Source organism: Falco peregrinus, chromosome 6 (assembly GCF_023634155.1).
Source record: "Falco peregrinus isolate bFalPer1 chromosome 6, bFalPer1.pri, whole genome shotgun sequence".
NCBI lineage: Eukaryota > Metazoa > Chordata > Aves > Falconiformes > Falconidae > Falco > Falco peregrinus.
In genome coordinates, this window is record NC_073726.1 from 18,707,256 (window position 1) to 18,728,640 (window position 21,385).

Genomic DNA, 21,385 nt, shown 5'->3' on the forward strand with positions numbered 1-21,385 from the left:
TTTTCCGATATTCAGATGGTACCCATGTTTCTGTTTGTGCCCACTGGCTCTTCAATACTTCTCTTTCCCCGTTTCACACATCTTAAATCTCTCTCTCTAAGTGTTCCTATGTACAGCTGTGACAGCAATCAAATCACTGGTCTGTGGAGACCCATTGCTTGACATTTAGCTGCTTTCCCTACTGCCTGCTTTCATCTATTGTCCTTCATCTCATGCTGCAATTGTAAATTCCTGAGGGAAAGGGTTCTCTTTTTTACTCTGCTGCTGCAGCACCTAGCCAGTGTTTCCTGGTCTATGCCTGGGGCTCTCTGACACCACGTAAATACAAAGAGGAACAAGAAATAAAATCAGTTTGGTTCTTACATTTCAAGCTCCTGTAACCTCTGTGATTATTAGGGGAGATCATTCACATGCACAGAACAGACAAAAAACATGTACCATTCCCCTACAAGCAACCTTAATGTCTGTGGAGGACCCTGTAAATGTGTCTATCCATGGACAGAAAGGGTATTTGATTCTCAATCACCAGTCTTAAGGTTCATTATTCATATCAGGCACATCGCTGTGCAACTCATAAGGACTTAAAGATTTTTATTTTTATTGTAGATTTTTCTCCTGGAGTCCTGAATTCAGTGATAGAGAATGTAACATAATTTGGGGGTGAACTAAGATCAAAGCAAGATTTTTGTCTTTGCATTCCTCTGATCTTCAGCAGCCTTGAGGATGCTCTAAACTAGGTCAGATATCAACAAGCTGTGGTCATGGCTAAGTCGCATCCTATCTCTTCCTGGTGATGACTGAGGCAGCTTAGACTTACACTTAAACGAATCTAGGAAAGATAAATTTAAATCCTGAAAAGTCACCCAGTTTGCAGATGCTGTGGCACCTCTCCTGCATCACTTTCAGTGCCAGTGCACTGAATATATTGCATTTTCCTTATGCTAGAGTAGGTTTTTTCTGCATCAGTAGGATCTTCTAAAGCTTATTCTATGTCATTGGCTATTTTTTTCCTGTACGCGTGACATAAAATAACTGTAGGTCATCAACCGGGCTACAATATTCCACTCTGTAGCAACATATTTGACCTTGATTTCTGATTGTTTCTCCACTGCTTTTACTGGAAATACAAGGGGAACATTCCATTGGCCAAAAAAACCCTGTAGATCTATTTATTCTTTCATTTATACAAGGTAAAACATAGAGTAATTATTTTTGAAAACGGTGTAAACCCAATATACGGATTTCCCTACACTTGAAAGGTTTTGTTTGTTTGTTTTTAATATCTTTAGGGTTTTTTGCTTTGTTTTGTTTTTAATCAGAAACTGCTTTGCTTTGAAACACAAACACTTCTCTTAGTGCTTGGATTTTGTTGGTCTTTTATCTTGTTTTAATTAGCTCACTGGGGAAGTAATGTAACTCTATTGCAGAACAAGCTGTATCACTAGCTGATTCCATCTTTTCAATTAACCATATGAATCCAGGCCCTCTTCCCACACTTACACTGCATTATTCCATACTTGGCACAACCTACTTCTCTCAATGTCTTTCATTATCCTGAAGGTCACCTTGACAAGAAGCAGCCCGTTCCCTTGTTTCATGCCAGCAGGCAGCAGGATGCACACTTAGTCACATGTCTGGAGCCCACCACAGCAGCCATGACCTGGGTTGCATGAAGCACTGCGAAGTCCTAGAATACTTTGCTATTGAAGCAGAGTAACCCAAGCGAGATTTCAAAAAAACCCCTCAACTCATCCCAAGGCCATAAAAAGGAATTTTTTAACGTCTGGCTGCAAAACAATTTCTGCTGCAAGAACTGGAATACAGAAACAACCCACTCCTTGCTAGTATAGAGAAGCCTTGTTCTGGTTTTATGGAACATTGTGCAAACAAGGGAAGACTCAAAGGCTCAGTTTTGCTCCCAGGGAACTCCTCGCTATAGGTCTGTCAGGAAGGCAGAAGTATGGACAGGCAACCAAGGAGAAACAGAGATGTGTTTCCTGCATACACAGGGCAGAATTAGGAAGGCCAAAGAAAAGCTAGAGTTGAAATTGCTGAAGGACATCAAGGGCAACAGGAAGGGCTTCCACAGCAGCAGCAAAAGGAAGACGCTGGGCCTGCTGCCCGATGGAGTAGTTGGCCAATTGACAGACAGCATGGAGAAGGATAACTTGGTGAAGGACTTGATGTCCTCACTCCCTCAGCCTTTACTGGCAAAGTCAGCTGCTCACTCCCAGGCCTTTCAGGTCTTTGCTTAGTAGTAAAGACAGGCAGAGACAGGTACTACCTACATGGTACAGAACGATCAAGTGAGGTACTACTAATTAGATCAGCTGGACATGTGAAAGTCCATAGAACTGGATAGGATGCACCTGAATGCTGGGAAGCTGGCTTCATGTTATTTTGGGACCATTCTGTATCACATTTGGAAAGCTGTGGTGATTAGGGAGCAAAGACTAGAGAAGGCAGTTTTGTTAAAACTATCTTCAAAAAAGGCAAGGAGGACCTAAGGAACATACTCATAAATGAAAAATCCTTTGATTCATAGGAAAATGTTAACAGGAAGGTATTATGGAAGCTTCAGTATACCTTGTCTTTAGAAAATAAAACTTCAATATTTTTAGAAATTTCTTAAGTGGGCAAAGTGAAAGGACTTGTAGCAATGGGGATTTTCTGCATGTGTCTTAAGAAGAACCTCCCAAACACTTTTTGCACTGCAGTTTATGGTATTTAGCAGAATACTCTTTGCTGCCAGAAGGAAGGTTCAGTTCTCATCTGAAGCCAAATAATAAGGAATATCACAAATATGCATGTGTAGTATCCAAGAGATATAAAATCCAGAGGAGCTTCATAAAGACATAATAATAACTGCATGTAAACTGGATATAACAAATACTGTGTTTTTCCAGCAATGCATTAAAAAGCGGAGATTTCTAACTGAGCAATGTAGCTAAGCGTTTCTCCAGAGCAATGACACATTATTGTGATTTGCAATTTAAGATGTTAAATTCTTTAACAACTTTTGTAATAACTACAGATAAACGTGCCTTATCAGTGTGATAGCCTGATAGCTTGGGCTGTACAGAGTTTGACAGTGTATGTCTAATACAGTCTGCATTTAAACTAAAACAGCGCAACACATACTGCAGTTCAGTTAGAAAATGTATCCAAAATGTGCACATTAACCAGTTGTGATCTGTTTTATAAAAAAAGCCCACAGTCAAAACCTAATGTGTCACATAGACAGCATTAATAAATACTATACTGAAGCAGACAGTACTATACTACAGCCTTTAATTACTCCCTCTACTAGTGCAAGAGTATTTCTACTAATAACAACTTTTAAACTTTATAAGAGATAAAACTTGGATCTCCACCTCTGGAGGTGATTCTAACACTTAAATCACATCAGTATGAGGAAATTTGTTCTCAATATTAAATCCAAATGTTCATCTTTTCCAGATTCATCGCATTAGCCCTGGTTACTTATTTGCCAAACTTTGAATTATCTTTATTCATCCACTGGGTTCACACATTTTAAATTCTCCGAGCTTCTCAATCATTACTCAACAAAGCCCTGTCTGAGGAGTTCTCTAAATTTATTCCCTATGGCTCTCCTGGTAATTTGCATTACTTTTGTCTGGACACTTCAGTTTGTTAATACCTTTCTGGTAGTGACTGCACAGAATTGTAAAGAATAGGGCAGGTTTATGTAGGTCTGGGCTAAGCTGACACACAAGCAACGCAGCTAAGAAAAAAGCATGAAGGCAAAGGCTATTTCTTGATTTTTCTGCAGCTAAGATCCTCTTGGTGGTGATCTAGTTTTGATACAAAAGAAAGTACTCTGGCAGTTGTTTCAGTGAGCCTGTTTGAGCAGAAAGGGTTTCTGGAGCATGCAGACCCATAAAATGTGTGGTCTGTGGCACCTGGACCTGCTCTACATTCTGGGTATGAGCAAAGAAAAGCGTTGTGTGCCTGGGGAACGTAGATCCATCTGATTTCCAATGGAAAATTACCAGCTGATGGAATTTAAAGCAACTTTGAGCTGACAGTAAGTTGCTGCTTGTGGTTGCCACAGAATCTCAACAGAACACAAATCAGATTAATTGAATGTCCATGCACACTTCTGCTGAGGTACGCAGCACAAGTCAGCAGAGTTACGGTTTCCACCAAGCCATATGTGACAGTAGCTAGTCTCTGACCTTATGTCTGACACAACTGGTTGAAAGAAGCACTGCATATTGACAGGGAGCGCACTAGCCAGCCCACTGGGGTAGCCAGAAACACTGCTCTGGCCACCCAGCACCCTCTACTTAGGCAGCAGAGCTGTCTGACAGGACAGTCTGGGAGCTCAGTCTAGCAGCTGACTGCATCACAGCTCAGTCAAGTGCATCCCACTCACAGCCTACTGAACCCACGTACAGGTCTAGTCTATCCATGGCCACCATTGGTACAACCATCCACTGGGCAGGGGATGGAGCAGAAAGAGGTTCCTGGAGACAGAGACAATTGCAGTGGCTGTTGGTTTTCTTTCAGCTGAACTCTGTGAGAAGCCAAGGGGAAGCCAGTGATCTCTTCGATTTCACTGGAAGAGCACAGGATGGAAAAGCCATCACATATTTGCATCAGGGTGCTGTCTGTTTAAAGGCAGAATGGTCTCACCCTTCTGATTTCATGCATAAAACTTGAGTCACATAAGCTTCTATTTCCTGGAAGCCTGTGAGCATGGGTTTGACCTGTACTGACACACATGGCCCAGGTGCCACTTTTTCATGCTACACTATGATGAACATCTGGATGTCATATTTTCTTACTGCTTGCGTCCTTGCAGTAGGCCAAAACTGACCATATCTTCAATAGTATTCGCCTGTCGACATGGCCTGCAGCCTCAGGTATCTGTAAGCTTTCCCCAACCACCAGCTTGGTTGAGTGTCCCCAGTCTGCTGTGGAGAGTGGTGACCTGCTGCAGAACCCACATGGGGCAGGGAAGACTCCGACCATAAGCCTTGTTGCAGAAAAGGGAGAAACGCCCAAGCTGTAGGAAGGACAGGACCACAGCAGTTTGTGTTTTGATGTTACCCATGTCCCTGTCTCTGGATGCTAGCTAACACAGAAGCCTGATTCGTAAGATAGAAGCAACCACACACCAGGAATACCAATTTTTTAAATAATGAGCATGTATGCAGCCTCCAATTCAGAACACAGAGGAAGGCTAAATGTAGCACTAATCCTACATTTCAGGAAGCTTAAAAAGGCACTGTAGAAGTTATGAAAGTCACTTTTTATATTGAAACAGTATAATTTTAAAAAGCAGCTGTTTTTCATACAAAAATGAAATAATATTTGTTAGGTTCTGATTCATTCCTTATTACTTCCCTAAGAAAATGACAAAAAAACCACCTATAAAAAAGAAGTAAATGTGGTATTTCATGCCTTAAAATGCACTAACAAATGTAGACAGGATTCCTTATGTATGTTGATATATCCACTGGCATTACATTTTTGAGCTTCTGAGCATTTACATTTTTTGCATTTCATATTTAATGATGAGACTCAACATCCTCCTCTGCCCCAAGGGTAAGGGAGGGAACACAACAAAGCCCTTATTACAAAACAAACAAAACTTACCAATATAGAACAAGTACAAGAATTCAAAAAGACCATCAAGTCACTGCCTGTATTTAAGGTTTCTTCTCCTGTTTTTTGACCTAAGTGTCAGTATATCCACTTTTACATGCTCTCTGAATAGTGGAGAAGTGGACATCATATTGGTATGGGATCTACCACTTCAAGAGGCACTTTCAACAGGAATGTGATCTTTACTATAAAGTATCTCATTTCATTTGTCTATGCCCTTGAAAACACTTTCCACTGTTAAAAGACATGGCTTTTGAAGGACTACTTTTATTTTTATCTGTATGTACCCACCATCATGATTCCTTTGTTAGCCATTTTAACCCAGAATATGTCATTAACTACTGTCTTAGGAGGGTAGTATTTTATTATCTTTATTTTGATTCATTTCCTTTGTATCCCTCTGCTGTAGAGTGCTCAGGATGTCCTGCTCATAAGGGAATGCTGCATACAGCAAGTGGGTGGAATTTTCAATTCCTTAACAGTTTTTACATGGAAGAATTGAATCAAAACTACAGGAATCAAACACCACCTCTTTATAAAACCATTATCACCACAATCCAGTAATTAAAAACTCCATTGCCTACATGGAGCAGTCCTTAACTCATATTTTAAATTTACAGATAGTAAAATGAAATGTTAATTGAAAACGCATTTGCTGAACAGAAGGGTTGAGATCGTTTAGAAGGTTTTAGGCTAAATTTAGCTTAAGAGATGGAATGAAAGCCTATGTAAAACTTAACGTCTTCTTGGGTATGAGGACTCTCGCCAGATGAATGGAATCAGATCCCCTCCTGGTGTTGCTTACATGCCAGTGTGTGGTAAGAGTCACAGGCAAGTCCTCAGCTCCAGCCCACATCCACTTTCCCATGGGAGCTCATCATAGTGGTGACTCAACTGAGCACATGTAAGCTGACCCCTTAAAACTGTTCCTAAAACAACTGTAAATTTCGTGTCCTCAAATAAACAAGTAATAACACTAAGGTTCTGCCAATGGGATGTATTCAGCCTTTTTTTTTTTTTTTTTTTTTTTAAAGAAAAGAATAATGAAAGAGTTCTGGAATATTAAGGGAATTCCAGCTAATATTCAGCCTTCTGCCAAATAATACTCCATCAGTAAAAAAATACAGGGGTGAAATTCTGTCTGTATTTAAGCCAGCTGGAATTTTACCATGGAGTTCAGCGGGGCTAAGGGAAGTCCATGATCACATAAGTGGTTAAATAGCTTCAGTGAGCTTTGAATTTTTACCAGTGAATAAATTTGAAAGGTAATTCCCAATAATCAAACATACTGTAAAAAGTGGCTTTGGAACAAAATTAATAGCACAATAACGAAAGTAATTGTTTTTTCACGGGATAGATTAAGGACTGTTCTTATATCAATAGAAAATAAGATGTATTCTACAAAACAACTGTTTTGCTGCTCTTCAGAGGTGAACAAATTTTGACAGAAAAAAGAGAGTTCTTCTTACTACATTATTCATAGGTATACCGGCTGAATTAATTTATTTTCATAATTTTGCCACATCTTTAACAGTTGTGAACAAGCTTTTTTTATGTCTGCATTTCTCATAGATTTCCACACTGCTAAAATCCTTCTTGCTTTTCTGTATTTGAAATACATCTATGTCCTTGCAGATCATCAACAAACATGCCTCTTTTTCTTACAGCATTTATACACTGAACAATTCCTGTTATTTCTGGTACCGCTACTACATATGTTACTTTTTAAAGGGCAATTCTGCCCATAGCATGCATTACTCTTACATTAATACTTGATAATGATGTCTATCTTACCATAACCTTCAATTGTGCGCCCTAACATATCTGGGTTTTGGAAATCATATCGAAGCTGCTACATTTCTGCTTATAAGCATTGGCATTCTTAAACAATATACTTTTCAAATACACTTTCGGTCTACTGATATGCTGCACTGGCTAAGAAATTTTGCTGATCTAATAAAGGGATGGGAACAGCCTTTGAATTCAGTGATCCATGAAGTCTCCATACAAGTTTTGACATATCGGAGAGATGACAGTATACCGAGCCAACTCTCCTATTGGAGAAGTTATAAAAGACAGCACACACATATACACAGTTTGTCTGTTCATCACAGCTTGGTTATTCTGCATTTTATAGATTTGTGCATACTGTGCCAATTCAAGGACCACCTATGAACTTCATTCCAGAAACTGGAAAAGCGATGTGTATTATTTTGCTGGGGCACATCCTCCTGTGCTACATGAATCTGCAGAACAGTGGCAGGTGGCTTTCACTCTGCACAGGAACACGTCCTCCTCTGGTGCAGAAGTATGGGTTTATTTTACCTTACCCCAATATCTGTGTTGGAAACAAGTGTTATTGCCAAAGAAGTTATCATTCTGGGCCAAATCAGAATTTCTTTATTCAGTACAGTAAATTGGGATTCTGCTAAAAAGAAACAAAACAAAACCTTTAGTATTTGGCTGCACTATTATACAAAGAACTCCAAATAAATGAGTTTGGTGTGCTTCAGGCAAATACTCCTTGCCTCAAATAGCAATGAGTTGGTGGAATTCACTGAAATTCTATTAGAAATTCAGAACTCACTGACAATTGCACTGAAGTTAACGTGATTTACTGTTAATCTGAGTGAGAGTGGAATTGAGCCCTGTATTCTTCTTTCTCTCATTCTGCATTGAATAGTGCCACCTAGATTGCCATTGACCTTTACCATAGGCAAGATGCAAAAAGTGCATCAACTGCTCATGTATCATTATGTATGTTTAAAATAATTCACATCTATAAACATGGCTTGGTCTTTCCAGCAGTTGCTCAAAAAGGCAGAAATGGAAAAGGTCAAAATACTAACAGATTTGGTCCTACTGAAACCAAATATTTTCATATTTGCAAAACTGGTAAAAAAAAGATTTGTTGAGTTTGTACCATGATCATACTGTTGCTTTTCTAAAGCACTTGGGAATACTATAGTCATTCACAGTTGTCGTAAAAGTGGTAGACAAAGGCAGGAGTATTCAAAACCTAAGCAGTAAGAAGGTCACAGATCCTATTTTTAATTCTCAAGCTTTTATAACTTACAAATCTATTTTAAAACTCAGGAAACAATGTGTGATTTAAAATAAAAGAACTATAGAACTCTACTTTTCTAAGAATATATATACTGGTTTCCCTTTTAGATTATAACCTGTCCAGGTTGGAATCACATCGGTTATTTGCTTGCACCAGAACAAAAAGTTTCTGATTGTTTACACTGGTTTTCTCATCACTGTGAGAAAATCTCTCCCCTTCCAACAATACTGAGTACTTTAATGAACAATACAAAGACTCAGTGTCAGGTAAATCTCCACTTGGCCTCCTCCTCCTGTGGTTTACCTAGATGTTTCTGATTCTCTTTGGAATTGATACAGTAGAAAGTAAATTGACTGAATCAAACTTTCTAGCCAAGAAGTGGTGAAAAACAACACGCATACACAGTCTGTCTTTTTATCTCAACTAAATGAGAAATCCCTTCTTCAAAACATTTTTCTCACAGAGACAAACTGGCAGATAGTGGCTGTCAGCACAGACCAACTCAGCTCAGCTACAGAAACTTAACTAAATACAGAACTATTTTTTCAAGACAAAAAAAGAAAAAAAATAATCTGCAAACCAATCTATTAACATTGAGATTCATTAAAAGAAGGCTGATTTGTTTCAGAGGCCTGAAAACCAGTGTTGATAAGGAGAGAAAATTAATCTCCCAGAACATGCATGCTCACGTAAGGTGCTTGATCTATGAAAGAATTCAAAAATCAACTTCTCTTAGTGGAGGGAATTGAAAATTTCTTTTCTCTGGTTGGTATAATTGTCACCAGTAAACTTAATTACTGCAGACTTAATGTGCTTAGGAAAACTTGTGCTGGAATGATTAGCAAAATCCTTCCCTGAGGAAGGTCCACAGTCATGAGGAATTAATCAGGAAACTGTGGGGGGTGGGGGGGTGGGGTGGGGGGGTGGAGTGTAACTTTGCAAGATTGTGTCCAAAAGTCTTTTTATGAGAACAGGAGAAAAAGTGTGTGTGAACTAGGTATATTTTCTAATGCTTTACCTAGTATTTGCCATAATACACAGACAGATTATATACTACCTATTATGGGTTGGAATGCACATCTGGTGATGAGGAAACCTGGGAATCAAAGTGAGGATTTATACAGAAATTGGTCAGTTGAGGCTATATTGTTTTGCGTTTAGTTTCTGATTTCTTGGTTTAAGTGAACTTGTCATATGCGATCAGCGAAAGACATAACAGACATTGCCTAGTCACGACTTTGGACCTCTCTTCAGCTAGGTCCTCAGCCAGTTTAAGAAGTTACGCAGACTCCTCCAACCAATATTTCACCTTGCTGTCCACTCAGCTCTGGTAGTTGGTGTTACAAGACACCTCTCAGTATCCCTCAAGGGACAGAAGAGCACTGTGAATTAATTTAACCTAGCAGTTCAACCTCTACAAACTTGCTACAAACTAATGAAATTATATGGTCAAGCAATGACAGACTCGCGCTACGCTTAAGCTCCTTTAATGTTAGTTTCAAACACCTAAGGTAACAAAAAGGTACTTCAAGAAAGGCTTGTTATTTAACGAATCTGTGATAAATGTAAAATTGTGGTGGTGTAGTAATGTTTAGGTAACCTCTACCATTAGGTGTCTGACAGTGGGGAAAAAAGTAGAAAAGGAAAAGACAACACATTTTCCTTTATTTGACCTCCTTTAATGGAAATATTTGTTACAAGTTCTGTATTGGTATAACTCTTAATGAAAATTTATTTACTTTCCAATGGGTACTTTGTGCTGATTAGGTGAGAAAGGATTACCTTCTTTCCTGCTATTTATAACACAGCTAATGATTTTCTTTGGGGTGAATAGCTTCTTATTTATCTTCAGATGCTTTCCCTGACAGGGACAAAGTCAGGACAAAAAGGTCTTCATTGCTTCTTTTGCTACAAGGTAAAAATATGGGGCTGCTCCTGTAAATTGTTCTACTCACCCAGGTATTCTCATATGTATGGGTCATATTTTTCATGTAAAGGGTTCCCTGTCATTTTGAAGATCACAGTAAAAAGACCTATCCGTTACTCTTAACTACTAATGTGTCTCTGAGTAGCATCTGGTTTATAGTATACCATTATTATGGTTTTATTAAAATGCTCTGCTACATAACTGCCCTTCCATTTATAGTAGTTTCACTTTCAGGATGGCTGTGTTTTGGAAAAGGTTTAAAATCAGATGAATCATCAGTTCTCCTGGAAAGCACTGTTCTGCATTAAGCTTCTGGCTCTTTGCCCCATATACAGACATTTTCTAATACAGTCATTAGGATAGTTCCTATCCCTCTGTCATACTACAAAATTAATGAGTTCTTTTCAATAACTTCACAAAGCCCATAAGACATGATATAGCAAATTCTTCCTGTTTTACTTAAACAGTGAGGTTTCAACCTCTGATATAGATTGGTAGTTGCAGGATCACACATGCAAAGGAGAAGTGTCAGCCTTACAGCTCATTTCTCTTTTATAGTTTGTTTGTCCTATGTTAGAAAAGCAGTCCTCAAATATTTGGCATAAAGAACTGTTTCTTTCCTGTAAGCGTAGCGTTTTATCCTGTTTCTCTTAACCAGCATTATATACTAAAATTACAATGAACCCATCTGCATTTTGCTTTTACATACAAAAAAAAAAATAATTCATAATTGCCATGTGGCTCTTCACAAATCTCTGGTAACAGTAGCAATGACACATTTGTATTGGGATGTCCCACTGCAATTCCAACAAATTAGAAAAAGGCATAATGGAAACATGAGAGCCATTAGGAGTAAAAGCATGCTTACCTTCATATGTTCCACTTTCTAAGAGAGCACCACTTTTCTCCAATTCCATAAAATCTTCAACAGTGATGAAAATATAGTCCACACCAGGGACTTCCCCCTCCTTATGTGGCCTTGTGGTGCCTATTAATAAGAGAAAAGACACACCATCAAGCACATGACCTAAATGTAGAAGGATCTTTTTGAAACTTTTGGAGACTTTACGAAGTAAACCATTTATACAACATATTCTATAGTACATCCTCCTAATGAGCGGGTCTTTCAAAACCACGTGGCTACATCTGAAACTGACGGAGGTATACAAGATACATGTTTAAGATCATGCCAGATGTTCTTTGGATCCATATTATTTATTCTCACTAATGAAAATGTATCATACTGCTGCTACTCTTTTTCTGTTACTAGAAAGACCCTCAGTGACACCAGGCACATGATATTCAGAGGTAACACAAATCTTCAGTGTGTGTTTTCTATGGCTTTAGACAAAGTCTTGTTCTACAATTGGTCTGCTTCGTGATCTTTTAAACATTTATTTAGCGTATAAAAGAATAAATCTGTAAGTAAATCTGTAAGGGTTATATTCACATTGCTTGTTTCACGGCTATAAGTGGACTTAATAAATGGTTAGGCTTAAGGGACTGAGTGATTCAAATCACCCGCTAACCGTGCTGTCAAACTGCAAAAATGCTTATATTTAGTTATTGCCTCTACTGTCATCTCTGGATGGCGGAACTCCATAAACACCGACAGACAGTATTTCATACATGCTGAGAAGTGACTCGGCTTAGCTAGCAGAAGTTGAGATGTTAGCAGGGAAGCATCTGAATTTGACCTAATTTCTTAATGGTCCAGTTTACTGTAGTCAGGCTATCCCTACTTCGACTGAAACCAGTCAGTCAGTCTCAAAAGTCCATTTGGAAATGGAAGAGTTTTAGGACCTCCTCAGTCTCAGTGTTTGAAACATCCCATGCTGGCCAGTGCTCAGCTTTGCCAAAGCACTGGATGACCTTCAGGGTTGTCCAAACTCCTTGCTGTCAGTGGAGATAAGAGACATAATGGTGTCTTAGGTTATCCAGCCCGCTTGTCACAGACACCTTTCCCTCCACACAGGCTGCCTGAATGTCTATGGCATAGACTGAATGAGCCTGAGAAGCTAATATTTAAGTAGCTAACATCCGGAATAAGTTTTGATAAATCTGTAAGAGATTTTTCCTCGTTTGTCTGATTCCAATTCACTTTTCATCTCAACATTTAAAACAAAAAACTCATCTTATTTGGCTGTTTATTTCTGGGAATTTAATATTTCCATAAACGGGTTTCTTTGGATTATTACTACCGTGTTTCAAGAATGGCATAACACTTGGATGTTGAATTTACTCCCCATGGAATATCTGACTCCTGAGGATGCAGCAGCATTGTCAAAGAACTCCAGCCCTTTGCGAGAACTGTGCAGAAGCATAGGGATTCTGGCAAGCCCTGGAGCTCCTGTGAGCTCTGCTAACAGCACAGGCATCAGATGTTTGATCTGCATGCTCTCTCCTGAGAAATTTTTCACTCCCAAAGTCTATTGATAGGAACTGTATCTTCCTCATAAAACACCTGGGCAAATCAAGGCTATGTAATTCCTACACGTGGCACAGAGAAGAAGCCAGCATATTAGATTAGTACCTCTAGTTTACTGTTGAGTCAGTGTTTTTTTATGTAGCCAAATTAGGATTACCAGAAGTTTATCATTCAAACAAAAATACAAGTTACATAAAATGTGGCAGTAAACCCTGCTTTGAGAGGGAAGTTGGACCAGACAATCCCCCAATGAGCCCCCTCCCAATCTAAATTTTAAATGATTTTATGATATTAAGTATTAATACATGCGTACATTCACCAGTCGTTAACAATCAGGGATGACTGCAACGTCTCACAGGAGGTCCAACACTTTGTTGGAGGTCCAACATTCAGTTATCCCTGTGTTTTCCTACTTTGGTCACAGCCTTTAGCCAAATTGCTTAGAAAAGTGCAATGGACTAAATTTTGGATTCTGAATTCCTATTTTAAAGTGAAAGCTAAAGACCTGATCTTTCTGCCCTTATGTGACCTAGTCACATTCTTTAGGATATAGTACATATATGATAATGTTTGCATATGCCCTGCACTATGAATTGAATATTCTGTCTAATCTGCTTCCCCTATTTCCAATTACACACACGGTCCAATTAGAGACTAATCCTGTATCCTTAACACACAGCTTAACTCTAGCGTGTCTGTTCTCCAGTTGAATTGCCCATCACTTACCCCCACATGTAAGGTAGCCACGAGAGCCCTGTATTCAGAGCTGCAGATGTCATCACTATCTTGTTCTGTAACACTCTGAGATTTCAAATAGTTCCTATTTTGCTTCAAGATGAAACTAATGGATTTTTGTGGCAAAACCAAAATATCCAGAACTCCACTTTAAAATTGCCAGTGTGCTACTGTACACAGCAGCTTCTTATTTTAGTCTGCCTGAACGTCGTTTTCCCACTGATTTTCCTAGGTGACTAAACAGCTACTGGTAATTCTACAGTATGTTTTCCTTTCTCCATTTCTCTTGCAACCCATGGCTCCACTAAGATATTCCAGCATGGAGAAGAGGAATCCTTTGTCCTGAAAGTTGAACTGAAATGGGCAAATTACACAAATGAACATTTCTAAGGAGAAGCAGATTTTGTAGAAATTTTTTTCCCATTTCTGCTTGTAATTGCTGTCTCTGTCCTACAACGCCAGGAGATGGAACTGTCACTGAGATGGTAACACAGAACATTCCACCTTCTTTTCTTATAATCACTCCAAGAGCTCTGCATTGTATTATATATGGAGGGTTTCCTATAAGATGTCAACTACTCACTTCCACTTCCTTCACAAAAAGGAGAAAAGAGCAAATCATGATCACTAGTTGCATGTGTTCAGGGTGACTTTTACCCCAGGTACAGCAGTTTCCACCCCCACCAGAACTTCATTACTCTTGATAAAATCTTACTGAGTCCCATTTCCCTCCTGCATCTGTTCTCAATCCCTCAGCCCAGAGGACCTGAGATCTTGCAAATGGTTAAAGCAATTCCCTGGCTAATGGAATAATCAATAGTTATTGCTTCTTTTACTCCTTCACCCTGGAGAAACGGAGTTGCTGCTATTAATACTCCTGCCATCCTTTATACCTTTCTGTAAGCACCATAGGGTTTGCAATGTGCAGATTTGCAGACTGGGAGGCAGTTAGTGGAGAATCTTAAACACCCATCAAGGGTCTGAACATTGAGGTCTATATATAGGAATCTTGTAGACCAAAGGCATTTTTTTCTTTTTCCTTGCATTTAAATTAATGTAGAGTTACTGTTCTTAAGATATTTTGTCTTTAACTATATTCATATAGACAGATAAGCAGGTCTAAAAGCTATGGTGATTCAAGACTTAAAGGATTAATTCCAAGCCTCATATTTTTACAGAAACACAACACCTTTTGTTATACAGCATCAAGGCTTAATAGGACACACTTGCTACTGCTTATAATATTTAGCTTTTTATTAATGTAAAATGAAAATAGGAACCCAGTTACCATTTTGTTACCATGGTAACATGTGAAAAAATAATCTTTGAATTCCATAATGAAAGAACATGATACTTTTAGATCTTGCAGGATCAAAACCAGCAAGGGATATCTGCACTATGCATATTTATAAGAAACGCAATCTATTGTTACTGTGGAACAGAAGACACAAAAGGAGTAGCTTGCAAGTAAACATGACCAGTCCATAAAAGCGAGTGCTGTCACATAATGTTAGGTACCTTAGAAATTACAGGAGCTTGGTCTACAAAACCTGGGCTGATAGTTACCTTTGATTTCCTGAGCACCGTTTGCATTGTTCATCAATTTGCTCTCAAAAGCAGTATTAAGGTCATTCACTGAGCAACTACTTTGTCTGGATTTACAACTTCAAGATTGATAGTTGCTACAGTTTAGAGATATTTAAGCTATATGGCAGATCTTTAAAAAGAAGAGCCTTTGCCTTTGCAGCTTTTTTCTTCTTCTCTTGTACAGGGGAAACCTGGTGGTTCACCATACCTCATTGCAGGCTTTCCATACTCAATGTTATGTTATATGATGGTGCTACATTTCTGGAGAGGAACTAGGTGCTGTTTACATAAATAGCCTTAAAACACCATTTTTCTTTTAACTGAGTATAAGGCACCTGAGGGTATAAATTTAGACACCTAAGAAATCTTTACAATGAATAAGACCAGGAGTGTGTTAATTTAATAGCAAAAACCTATTTTTGAAATACTGTTTATATGAGCTTGGGGAACAACAAATAACATTTAACATAGAAGCTTTATGATGACTGCTAGTGCAGATTGAAAAAAATGGTCAGTTTATGTAGTGTTCAGTTCAGATTCCCACTATTACTAAAAAACTATAGAACTATTAACTCTGGAAGAACTCCAGGGTTGGAAAGCTCCACACCAGTTTGTACAGGTAGGAGAAAACTAGGAATTGATATATCTCCCTTTAAATCTTAGCATTCAAGTACATAATTAAAATATTATTAGTGCTCACTTGGGAACAAGGTGCTTAGTTTGACTTTGAAAATATTTCTACTTCTTAGAAGCACTGAGTCTTCATAGTCTCTGTCCAGCTCTGCTACTTTCAAAAGTAGGAAAGGTGCTTTCTCAGTATTCCTTTTATTGCTAACTCCATGTATTTACGCATGGTAGGAAAAGAGGGAAATTTATTTACGTGCCAGCATAGGAATAAGAATGTTAGTTAAAAATCCAAAAACTCTGACAGGAAAGACTCAGAAAGGATGTTCTGTGCTTAGTACGATAGACACATTTCCAAGAACACTTCATCTTTGCACAGTAAATAATCTGTATTTTACAGTCTTTGGCAGCATTACAAGAACAATATTGCATGAGTAGTGTTCCTGTAGAGTCTATGTGATAATCAGGAGAGTAGAAGTAAAGGCCTTAGTCTCTCCATGGTCCAATACCTTCTTACAGATTTTGCACACAGGTTTCAATGCTCCAAGCTTATAGGTGTATTATAAGTATTTATATTATACATTTTTTAATTGCAAGTTAAGGGCAAACATGGCACACCACTATCCAAACAACTTCACAGTTATTTACCTGATTTGCATTTGGATTCACAGATTGGTTCCTATTGCACGAGGTATATACAAAAGCAAAGGTGTGTCTTTGCCACAAAGATTTAGTGTAAATGAAAGGCACAGTAATAGCCAAGCCCTTTTTGCGTAACAGTCTACTCCTAGATTTATTTTCTAAAGGTATGGAAGTAAGTAGGGTCTTAGTCTGCTTATTCGTACCAAATATAACAAACATAATGAGAAAAAAAAAATCTTTAATATGTAAAGTCCTTTCATTAGGCATTCTACTGAAAATTTGTTCTGTAATTCTGCTCTGTACAACAGCTTGTTGTGGAAAGCAGTACGCCAGGCTGTCATACATTACAGTAGCTGGAGGGATCCCTCCTGCAGAAACAGACTGCTAATCTTTAATAAACTTCAGCTGAGCCCTTGGTACGACCTTGTATACGCTTTGCCTTAGAAAAATTCAGCAATGTTTAATTAGCTCTTTTGTTTTTTTGCCAAATTACTCTGGGATACTATTACTGTGAGGAACTGAAATGTATGGGAAATTATACCTGTCTTGTCAAATTACTAACTGCATTAAACAGGAAAACACCAAAATTTGTCTTGATCTACTGAATTCCCAGCTGAAGAGAGTAATAATCATGATTTTCAAGTACAGTGATTTTAGATGTACTACAAAGCAGGAAGCTTCTAGTGTTTATGATACTTCCCATAACAACAACATAAACCGCAAGTGCACAAGCCCCTTCTTGCCAAGGGTCATGAAGAGGAAAAGATTTTTCTTTCTAAGTATGCAATACCAGCAATTTCTCTGATGCATCCCTATAAAAATAACTGCAGAAGCAGAAGAATGAATTCTAGATTCCTGAAAATATTTATCAGGGGTAATAGCTTCAAACTGCATTAATAAGCAGGCTGTTGGCAAATGTGATCCTGAAAAAGACCTCCAGGTTAATCAACTCAAACACCACTAGCAAAGGTGCTAAATGATCTACAGTGAGGCAAAGCCAGGGATTTAGCAGTTGCTGAGTTTTGAGACTGCAGCATTATTTGCAATGTTACCCATACACAGAGAGAAAAACCAGACACTATTTGGAAGAAACAGTGTGCTTTTAAGATCTCCAGGATTTTCTGACCAAATTTTAATAGAAAGGGAAAAGCATTAACCCATACTTCATCACAGAATTGATAGTTTCATTTCTGGGTGTTTAATTCATGTGAATTAAAAGGAAGTTTTCCAGTCCCTGTGCATCATCAGTATCCACTGGTATTAGCAGAAATAATGGATTAACTACATGGCTTAATCCAGTGTCCACTGAAATTTGGGTTATATCAAAAGAAACCCTTAAAAAAAAAAACAACAAAAACCAAAAAGCCTGACTCATATTTTTAACAGTTTCTAATATACCTTGGGATTAATGACACTGTTTGTTACATTTTTATTTTTCCTGAAGAAGTAAAATGTAAGATTGTGAAAAGCAGTCTTAAGGGACTGTGTACTAGGTGGCAGTTCCCACGTTCTATAATACCACGATTCTCATGATAATACATTTTATATTTTATAGTGTAAAACAGAGGCAGTGACTTCCCCGACTTGAGATCTACAATGCACATAGTAACAGATAAGCATGTCCTTTATGGAAAGAATATGCATTCAGCCTGTGGTTCTTTAGATTTTCACTTTTTCAGAACTTGAGACATACAAACTAGATAAGCTAGATAAGCTCCTGTCTGGTGCTTAGCAGCATTATTACACTCCAGATGCCTATATCATTTCAAATACTTTTTTTTAGATTCAATATGCATTCAGTAGCTTCTGATTACACACAGCCTGGGTATATTCTATTTGTTCTCTTGCTTTTGTGCAATGTGACCGACACTGTACAATGTGCATAAAAACAGCCCAAAGATAATTTATGCATTTTAAAAATTAAGTCACATTGAAGCTGAACAGCAAAGTAAAATCAGGAGATGGGAATGACAGTAATTCTAGCTGAGGACTGCTGGTAGGAAGGTTATTTGTTTATTTATTTGGTTAATTATGAGAGGACCACTGGAACCAGCAAGACACCCAGAGAAGAAATGCAGCACAAGAGCTTTAGGCTGAGACAGATAGTTGAAGACATTTATTTAAAATAAACTGTGACATATCCAGAGCTACCCAGTATACCATGCAAGGATTTTTCCATGGCACTTTTATGCTGTGACAGGCACTGATACACTGGGTGTTCCCCCCACAGAGGTAAGGGACTCACTGCCTGGTAAGCCCAGCACGAATTGGATCACTTTCCTGCTGCTGGTGAATAAAGTCTGCAGAGTACTTTCTTTTAAGAACAACTCTGACCCAGCATTAAGCCCAGCTATGCAAGTTTCATTGCCAACATGGCATCTGAGCAAATAAAATGTCTTTTTTTCATTACCTTTGCCAAGAGTATCTTTTAACAACAGACTTCAGAGATAAAAGCTAGTAATACAGAAGTGTGAATACTTTGTGTCAAGTTGGGCATGGAATATTGCAGAATATACTTGTAAAAACAATCAGAAAAGCTGTTGCTAATACAGATATCATGAACACTTAAAATATATTCTACATAATTCCTGGAAAATACAAAATTGGGAAATTATGAATATTCTGGCATTTGGAAGCGTAGATAGTACAGGGGTTAGCCAAGTACTGAAGGAATCTGATTTCCAGTGCTCAAAAACTGAGAAGATGAAGAGAAGGAAAACCAGTTATGAAGTTATGAATCATTCTGGATTCCACATTATTGTCTCAAAAGTAAGTTTGTTTGTTTGTTTGTGTGGGTTTTTTTTTCCAATTAAGAATTAGAACCAGCCATGAAGCTCTGAAAGACACTGAGATTTTCTTCATAAAACATGTTAATGTCCTAGCAAACACCCCTGCAGTATATCCCAATATCTTTCATGTTTATTATAAAACTAAAACACTATATCAGCTTTCCAAACATTTAGGAAAGTAAGCAGTAAACTGCTCTAAAGAAACATTTGAGAATGGAAATTTGAAAATCTGGTGATAAATGGATGGTAGGTTGTAGTGGTAGGAAGTAGGGGGTTTGGGGGGGTTAATTAGGAACTTGTAAAGCTAATAAGTAACTAATAAGGTCCAAGATTATTTTCTATACATGCTGTAGACAACCAGTGTTGCTCTTCCATGGATTTCCACTCTTTCAGGTAGAGATATAAAATAAAATATGATAACAAATCTTTACCTCTTTTGGAAGCTTAGACTTTGATTCCCATTGCACGAAGTTGTTTACACTCCCCTAAACCTTTATTCTAACTAGAAACAACAGGTTTTTACCCAAAAGTGAATATATTTGCAGAAGAGAACTTTCTGAAGAATTAGCACATACATTAGGGCATTTTGATGAGATACTCATGTATGAATGAGCATTTATGTTTCCACACATTCTTTCAGATTTATAAAAGTCTTCTGCTAATGAGATCTAGACTTTTGATCTTACTAATAAAATACACCTAATTACAGGCAAAATGTTTTCTACTACTAGAAAAGCTTAACTGGAACATAGTTTCTTAAGGTCCTTGAAAGAAAAAGCCTCTTCTGGGAAATGTCTGATTTTCTGCAGCTCTTCAAGAGGATAGAGAGCTAAAGAACTACTTGCATAGTAGTCTGTTGGCGTGTGTAGGTCTGCCAAACAGTCCGGTATTACAGCTGCATTTCTCCCCAGTGTTACCAATTCTATCATTCCTACTGATGGTCCAACTGATTGGAGTATCAATGGAAATATTAAGTGAGATCTGGGATAGTTTGTTCAGCTGTGATGTCCCAAACCCCTATTTATAATGTACATCATTCAAATGTACCTTCAGAAATCCTGGAAACACATCACATCTGGAATAAGGGAAAACACTTCTGCTATCAGAAACAGAACCTGCTTTTATACCAGTTGATTTTACTAACATTATGGATAAACCATTGTGGATGACTTTTATTAGGCGCCTTGTACATACTACCACAGAGAACTGAAGAACCTGCTTAATTCATACACAGACCCCGGTGTATCTTGAATGACTCTGAAATGCCTGCGATAACAACTTTTAAACTGAAATAATACTAATATTCTCTATATATTTTACTCAAACTTAAGAAGCCAGTCACCCCATATAATGTCTGTTTAATAGTACATTTTAAAAGGATTTGTGAAGTTGTTAGCTGTTGCTACTAAATCTCTGAAAATGTTTATAAATGGATTTTCTAAATCTACAGTCTTACTTTGAAAGGCATTAAAAGCGGGACTGTGGAATAGGCTGCCATAGAAACCATCCAGAGATGTATTCCTAACCAAACTCACTTCAGCTGTTAATGAATCAACAGTATGAAACAATAACAGGATTTTAAGGGTTAGTTACTGATTTGGGCAGATGACATACAGAAAAATGAGAGGAGTTTACGCTTAAAATAGGAAACCTAGTTAATATGTGTGAATTAAAAAATAATAATCTGTAGTTAAAACAGGGCAGTATCTCTCCATAGTATCCACAGTTGTATTCTGCTGTACCTCTGAACAACAGCTATCCGACAAGGCATGGGAGCAAGCGCCAATCCAGAGCACATCACTTCTGAATCAAAAAGTACTTTGGAAAACTACAATGGATGGCGTCTAATTGGTAGAAGAGATTTACAAGTTACTTGGTTTTCTTTGTCTTCCAGTCCATAATTTGAGGGTTTTATTCCTTGGCTTTCACCCCACAAGTTATATACTGCCCAA

General features: G+C 38.0%; 1 protein-coding gene across 12 annotated transcripts in view; it reads right to left on the minus strand.

The window, feature by feature from the left end:
• The window catches only part of MAGI2 (membrane associated guanylate kinase, WW and PDZ domain containing 2), a 755,758-nt gene that overhangs the window by 296,096 nt on the left and 438,277 nt on the right, over positions 1-21,385 (minus strand). For all 12 annotated transcript variants that reach the window (XM_027795434.2, XM_027795431.2, XM_027795430.2 and 9 more), the window contains one exon: positions 11,497-11,616. In XM_027795434.2, the coding sequence (XP_027651235.1) occupies positions 11,497-11,616 (120 nt within the window). The remainder of the gene's footprint in view (positions 1-11,496; positions 11,617-21,385) is intronic.